Source organism: Hylobates moloch, unplaced genomic scaffold (assembly GCF_009828535.3).
Source record: "Hylobates moloch isolate HMO894 unplaced genomic scaffold, HMol_V3 SCAFFOLD_12, whole genome shotgun sequence".
Taxonomy (NCBI): Eukaryota; Metazoa; Chordata; class Mammalia; order Primates; family Hylobatidae; genus Hylobates; species Hylobates moloch.
In genome coordinates this window covers 2,327,045-2,334,822 of record NW_026652287.1, presented here as the reverse complement: position 1 = coordinate 2,334,822, position 7,778 = coordinate 2,327,045, and the positions used below count along the sequence as shown (strand labels likewise).

The 7,778-nt window shown below is 52.1% G+C and overlaps 1 protein-coding gene across 13 annotated transcripts in view; it reads right to left on the bottom strand.

Annotated features, from left to right (window-relative positions):
- Positions 1 to 7,778, bottom strand: part of RIMBP2 (RIMS binding protein 2) — a 332,521-nt gene that overhangs the window by 81,886 nt on the left and 242,857 nt on the right. For all 13 annotated transcript variants that reach the window (XM_058424982.1, XM_032168269.2, XM_032168265.2 and 10 more), the window contains one exon: positions 5,819 to 5,869. In XM_058424982.1, the coding sequence (XP_058280965.1) occupies positions 5,819 to 5,869 (51 nt within the window). The remainder of the gene's footprint in view (positions 1 to 5,818; positions 5,870 to 7,778) is intronic.

The following is a 7,778-nucleotide window of genomic DNA, read 5'->3' as shown; positions in this document are numbered from 1 at the left end:
CGCCTGGGACCACAGCCCTTTACCTTCAGGCCCATCGCCTGGGACCACAGCCCTTTACCTTCAGGCCCATCGCCTGGGACCACAGCCCTTTACCTTCAGGCCCATCGCCTGGGACCACAGCCCTTTACCTTCAGGGGCCCACAGACATGGTTTCATTTTAGTTTCTTTTAAAATCAGAAAAGAAGTGAAAAAGGGTGAGAAATACACAATGCATCCAACCTGGATAATACTCATCTTTATTCTACCCTAGATGCAAAACACATCTGTTAGGATTATTTTATGGAGGAAGGGACAACCCCTAAAGGCAAAGGCCACACAGCCCACAATCATCCACTGCAGGCCTGAGGCCAGACCCCTGCGGGGAGGTAGACCCCAGCCTGCCTGGGAAGCAAGCACGTTGGCCACCCCGAAAGTCTCCCAGGGAGGAAGGGGGGCTGTTCAGGAAAAATAGCCAGGCTCCTCTGAGGCCGAGACGAACCGGGGCTGATGTCACCTGCGGTTCGATACCTCGCTCCACGAGGAGACACCCAAGGCACTGTGGAGAGAAGGCGAGGGATTCCCATCAGGGTGCCCTGAAGAATCACCACAGAGCTGCCGACACACACACGCCAAGCACACAGCACTGGTGCAGGGTCCTCACGACATTCCCCTGACCAGGAAGCCCAGATCCTCATCTCTTAGCCCAGCCACATGGTGACAAGCATACCAGCCGCTAGACTTTTCTCAAAGCACGTGAGAGGGTGTTACCAGGCTGACTTCCTGCCCTCAGGGCCTGGCCCTGGCCCTGGCACTTGGGAGCTGTGTGTCCTCAGGTAAGTGGCTCGTTGTCTCTGTGCCCCGATTGCCTAATCAGCAAAATGAGGTGACAGAGAACCTCAGACAGTGGTTCCAAGGGTTAAATATGACTGTATTTCTCAAGGGCCTGGGGTAAAGTGACTTCCTGCATTCCTACCCTCTGCTACTGCTGCACACCCAGGGAATATCAGCGGGTGAAGATGGCACGGCCGGTGCTTCCTCAGTCTGGAGCTGCCAGCACTGACTTCTGATTCAGCCTTCAGTACACTCTACAGGCAAGACCAGGGCCGCTGTCCCCTCTGCCCCCACCCAGCACCTGCAGGGAGGTCAGAGTTCTGAACTGACGGGAAGCTGTGCTCTGCAGCAGCCGTTGAAGGCCTGAACTCCGGAGCCAAACTCCTGGTGCTCGAATGGGATTCTGCTCATGACTATCTGAGACCCTCAGGCAGGTCATTCATTAACCTCCCTGTGTCTTGGTTTCCCCCAGACATGAAGAAGATCAGGTGAAATGGGCATTATCTTGTGGATGTCTCGATGTCTCTCCTACGCACTCTCAGGACAGGGCCCAGCACAGGGCACCTGTTCAAGGTGGTGGTGGTGCTCTCATTGTTTGCTTTTGCTTCTCTGTTTTGATACGACTCTGAGTGCCAAAGAAATTACTTAACTCCTAGCAGCTGGAATCTCCCTGCTCTCAGGTTCTTAGGTTTACAAAAAGAGCTGTCTTGACAGGCAAGTTCCTGAAAACCTCCGTTATATGTTTCAATCCTGATGCACAACTTTGCTAAACCCCAGAACTAGCCAAGGGTACTCCTTGGGCCTCAGGACTTCATGCAGTGTGACCAAGAAAAAAGACACCTCCCCGCTGCCACCGAAACCTCCTGGCTGTTCATTCTTTAGAGAACAGGGCCTAGAAGTGTCCATGGCACTGGAGTTGTGTATATGGGTACCGTGAAAGGAAAATAAATCTCAGGACCCCACAATCATGAAGCCAAAGGGAAGCATCAAGCTGGGAACTGTGTCAGCAAACCTGCCTTCCATTTTATTTCTAAATAAGACAGCCACAAAGATTAAAAAGCTACACAGCTCGCTCACAATTTACACACACAGAGATTCCTTGTGGGCCTAGATATCTTCGCCTAAAACACTTCTGTGGAAGTTCACCCAGGCAATGTAAATTGATCGTTTATCTTCACAGGGGTGGGACAAAGAACTCAGCTCCTAACCGTCTGCTCACCCGAGACAAAGGTATATCTGATTGTTTCTTCCGCCCTATTATTTATGCAAAAATGCAGATTCACTGAGCCAGACTAAGGCATAAATGACTATTCCTCTGCCTCCCTCTCACATGGAAGTTGTGTATTCAGTGAAAGACTCATCAGAGACTCAAAAGAATGCAGCCCTTTGTCTCTTCTCTACCTATGGAAACCACCATTGCAAAATTATAACTGAGACAGTGAAAGAGATCTGACCTAACTCCGTCGTGCTTCTAACCTCCAAGCTGTCCTTGTTCATTCCTGGGTGTGGGCTGAATGAACTCTGTCTGTGAGGAGCTTAGTGTATAGTTTAGCTTTGAAACAAAGAAGGTAACAGCCCTTTCCCAAAACAAGCCTCCTTCCCTGCCTGGAAATGAGATTTGCCTTTGCAGGACTAACAAATTGGCCACAAGCCTATAAATTATGGTTTAAGAGCCACGCAGCTAGAGGCTGCAAGATTCTGACCCTCCCCAAATGGCTCCTGGAGATAACATCACTATTGTAAAACCTAAGGTCAGTTCTTGTGATATTTTGCAGACCCTGCCCTCTATGGATAAACTGGCTCATCTGGTCTTGTGGCCCCCACCCAGGAAGTGACTCAGTGCAAGAGGACAGCTTCAACCCCCTGTGATTTCATCTCCAACCCAGCCAATCAGCCCTCCCAACTCACTGGCCCCCTAGCCACAAAATTATCCTTAAAAACCCGTCTCCAAATTCTCAGGAAGACTGAGTAGTAATAAAACTCTGGTTTCCTGAACAGCCAGCTCTGCATGAATTACTCCTTCTCTATTGCAACAGCCCTGTCTTGATAAATTCGCTGTATCTAGGCAACAGGCAAGGCGAACCCACTAGGCAGTTACACTATGACCCAGAAGCCCCCGCTTCAAATTGTCTCACCTTTCCAGACCGAACCAATGTACATCTTACACTTATTGATGACTCACATCTCTCTAAAATGTATAAAAGCAAGCTGTACCCAGACCGCCTTGGGCACATGTCAAGACCTCCCGAGGCTGTGTCACAGGTGCGTCCTTAACATTGGCAATGTCCTGAATTGATTGAGACCCATCTCAGACACCTTTGGTTCTCCGTGTGCTCAGGCATTTTATGTAACACGTGTTCTGGGGTGTATCCTATCTAGGCGCTCTCTATGGTATCTGGCTGAGCATGGAAGCAGGCTGCTCTGCCTAGTGGAATGTTCTGTCTACAGAAAGTCACCAATATGCCCCATTCTCCAAGGACACAAACACCTAGGCATGAAACCTCCACTGCACACCACAGGTGGTTCTTTGATGGGCAAGTGGGCGGGACTTGACAGCCACGGTTTCTCGGTCAACAGCTGCAGTGTCGGGATCAGGTTCCCAAGGTGCTCACCCTGCAAAGGCCAGCGGCATGAGACACATCTGGAAGGGTGATTACAACCAACCTTGGGGCCCCTCCCCGAGGGGTTTGGATTCAGCAGGTCTGAGGCCGGGCCTGAGAAGCCGCTTTGCTCACAAGCTCCTGGGCGCTGCTGCTGCCCCAGGGAATCCACTTAGAGAACCACTTGTCCAGAAGTGAGAAAGGCCGTTCCTTCCACAAACTCACCATCCAACTCAGAGGCGTGGAAAACTTTCAAAGGCCTGTCCCGGGGGCAACCCAGCCTCTCCTCCACCCCAGGGGAATAGCAAGGGGGTGGTCTGTGACAGAGAGGAGCGCAGGCAGCCTCCCTGGCCCGTGGGAAGGAGCTTGCTGTCCGCACAACGCAGAGGCAGAATGGAAGGGTGTGAGGCTCAGGCGTGCAGCCTGAATTCTGATGACCGGTAACCGAATTAACCAAATTCAAGGTTATCCGCTAGGCTCTCTCAACAACTCTGGACCAAGGGTAGAATCAACCCACAATTTCTCTCCCCTGTGGTCATCTGAATCCCAGGACTGCTCTCCCAGCCTGAGAGTCACAGCCTTGGCAGGACGGGAAGAGCCATGCGTCTGGGCCTGCGCGGCACCTCAGCGAGCAACGCATTGTATTTGACGCCCGGATGAGGGGGAGGCCCTGCTCACGGAGCTCCTTGAAGCAGCTCCTTGGCTCCCCCAGGCTGAGGAACCCTGACCACCCCCCACCTGCGTCAGAAGCTGCAGTTCAGGAAGCAGAGGCAGGTCAGAGCAGGCCCAGGACTCATGGCAGCGTCCACTCACGGGAAAAGCATCGCCAAGCACGCCGGGCAGGGAAGATGCTATTCTCTAGAATACCTGCATGCTGTCCAAGGTGTTCTGCGCGAAGAGCAAAGCAAGACAGTTACCGAAAGACGCCGTAAATAAAAGACACAATTCCCAGCACATCCGAATTGCCTTCTGTTTTTCAAACCAAAGCACACTGCGTTGCGACTGTCACCACATTTGAAAGCATGCACCACCAGCAGCATGGGGTGACAGGTGACAGCGGGATCATGGTGGAGCGGTCCCTCAGAGGCGGATTGAAGTCACACAGGGTCACGTCAATGGGCTCCGGGGCAACTGGGGAGAGGGAACTACCTTTTCTGCCAGGAGATGATGCAAATTAAAGTGCAGTGGATAACTCAGGCCAGGGAAAGTGAATTCTTTTCCAGGGAGATAAATCGCCATTTGGAGGTCTGTTTCTATCCTCCCAGGTTATATATTTTCCTATTTGCTATTCATCACACTCCTCCCTCCAGATAGTCATTAACTAATGGAGGCTTTCAGAAAATCCATTTTAATATATAGGATGATAATGATGAAACCTTTTCCTGTGGGAGGAATAGACTTTAAAAGGCAACGTAAGAGATGCACATAGCCTGTTTTAAGTGGCTGCTGCTCCCCCAGGGACAAGGGACAAGGTCATTCTGAAGAGGGCAGCCTCTTCCAATACTGGGAAACCGTGGCCTCTCTTAAGGGAACATTACCGGGAGGAGGCCACCCCAGGGCTGATCCACTTCTATGTAAATCTCTCCTTGTGGGGTGGTGAATTACACAATCCTTGACTTCAGCAGGTGGGGGCCCCGGCTCACCATAGCCCAGCCACTGTGCATGATGGATGCAGACAACAGAGGCCTCAGGGGGACCCCATAGCCCTCCCTGTCTGCCTGGCTACTCACTCCCAAGGAGGCTGGCATTGGACCAGGAGCCAGGGACAGGGGTGGTCACTCCCAACACGCCACTCACACAGGTGAGACGTAGCCGTTGTTTCCTTCCCAAGGCCCCAGTGGGAAACGTCTTTGGGAGGCAGGAGAAGGCCACTCACGTCGTGTTTGCGAGGACCACACCCGGGGAAGTGCCTCAGATGGCGCTGAGGACTCTGATTCCCCAGGACCTCCTTTCTCTGACCCTAGGATAAGTGTCATACCTTAAAAAGGTACCCCAAGGCAGTTCATCAGGGGCCAGGATGGCCTCCGGAGGGTCCACTCGCCTTTCCCTCTGGGGCAATCAATTCGCAAGCAAGCGAGTGAGCCATGACCCCTCGCTTTCCACCCAGGAGGAGCCAGCAGAGGACAGCAGATCACACCTGAGACACACAGTTCTGGGTCTGGATGTGTGGCCAACGGAAAGCTGCTTAACCTCTCTGTGCCTCAGTTTCCCTGTAAGAACAGACCTGGTCCTGGCACCTGTCATACTGGTTGCTTGTGAGGATGACATGAGAAGACACATGAACAGCATCTAGTAACTGGTGCACCAGGCACACTTCATAAACATCATCTATTATTTCTAGCAGGCATCAGTGCAACTCTCCCCAACATCCCCCACCCCCGGGCAGAAAGCAGGGGCACGCTCCTTACCTCTAGCAGCCGCACTGCGCCTTCATGCTCCTTCTTAGCCTCAACCTGAGCCTTTTTTATGATGAAAAGAGAGAAAAGAGTAAATGTTCAAAGGGGAAAGACAATCGGATCAATGTCTGAATCAGTGGGGGCGGGGGATCATTTATTTTTATTCCTCTAATAGAGGAATTAAAATTATTCCTACATTCATTATTTAACTTTTATTTGAGTTTCAGAAATACATGTGCAGGTTTGCTGTACAGATAAATTGCACGTCCGGGGGGGTCTGGCACACAGATTATTTCTTCACCCAGGTGATAAGCTTAGTGGCAGAAGCATCCCTCCAACACCTCTCACAGCACCTTCATCTGCCCATACGTCTGATGAACTGCTTTGGAAACAAAACCTAATCCTGCAGACTTGACCCCCAATCAGCTCTAGATTCCCTGAGACCTCACCAGGCCCTGGAGGAGGGGCCAGGGCTGGGTCCTGAGCACGCAACAGGCCTTGGCACCTGCAGCCTGTGGCAGGGCCGCCCTCCTCAAAGCACTGGCAGCAAAGCCATCTGGGACCCACAGAATAACTTCACACGTTTCACTACAGAAATGTCTCGGGATGGCTGCTGCCTGGGCAAAGGGCAGATTCAAGCACATCTGAGATGGAACACTATTATTTCTTGTCCTCACAGGCCTGGAAGTGCCAGCATCAAACACTGTTATTTCTTGTCCTCACAGGCCTGGAAGTCCCAGCATCATCATGATGGTAAGGGCCTGTCGTGTTTGCCTGCCTGGCTTCGATGCCCTCCTCTCCTGGGAAGAGCCTCTGGACTGGCTGGAGTCTGGCCCTCCCCTGTGCTAAGCACGGTCTGGACCCTCAGCGACTGGTGACCTGGGTGGCATGGGGCCTACGAAGGGCAATAGGCCTCTGCCTGAGAATGCTGCAAGAGAGGGAGGCCCCTTTCTATTGGACTTTGGCTTGGGAAGAGGTGAGACTGGAGCTGCTGTGGCCACTTTGCCACCAGGACGGTCAGGGCTGGAGTGGCCGGGGGCCTCCACAGGGAAACCAAGGCTGAAGCTGATCCAGAGGAGGGCAGAGAGCAGCCCAGTCCTGGTGATATCGGGGAGGCCTTGGATTCTGCTGGGTCTGAGGCCAGCAGATTTGAGCCCTGGATCCAGCCATGTCCGAAGCCACATTTTCAATGATGGGCACAAATACAATTTCCTGTTTGGGTTTTCTGTCACTTGAAACCAAGAGTGCTAACCAACATCATCCTCAACTGTAAAAGCATGGGGCACTTCCTAAAGTACGAGATAACGAACGTCATCCTCAACTGTGAAAGCATGGGGCACTTCCTACAGTGTGGGATAACGAACGTCATTCTCAACTGTGAAAGCATGGGGCACTTCCTACAGTGCGGGATAATGAACGTCATCCTCAACTGTGAAAGCATGGGGCACTTCCTACAGTGGGGATAACGAACGTCATTCTCAACTGTGAAAGCATGGGGCACTTCCTACAGTGTGGGATAACCAATGTCATCCTCAACTATGAAAGCATGGGGCACTTCCTACAGTGGGGATAACCAACGTCATCCTCAACTGTGAAACCATGGGGCACTTCCTACCAACGTCATCCTCAACTGTGAAACCATGGGGCACTTCCTACAGTGTGGGATAACGAACGTCATCCTCAACTGTGAAACCATGGGGCACTTCCTACAGTGCGGGATAACCAATGTCATCCTCAACTATGAAAGCATGGGACACTTCCTAAAGCGCGGGATAACGAACATCATCCTCAACTGTGAAAGCATGGGACACTTCCTACAGTGCGGGACACTGGAGTCCGGTTTCCTGAAGCTGTAACGAGACAGAGAAGAAAAGACGAACCAGGCTCCCGCCTGCAGCACAGTCCACACTGTGCACCCCTCACACTGACATCAGCATCTCCTAAACATTCCCCGTGGAGCAGGAAAATAGGG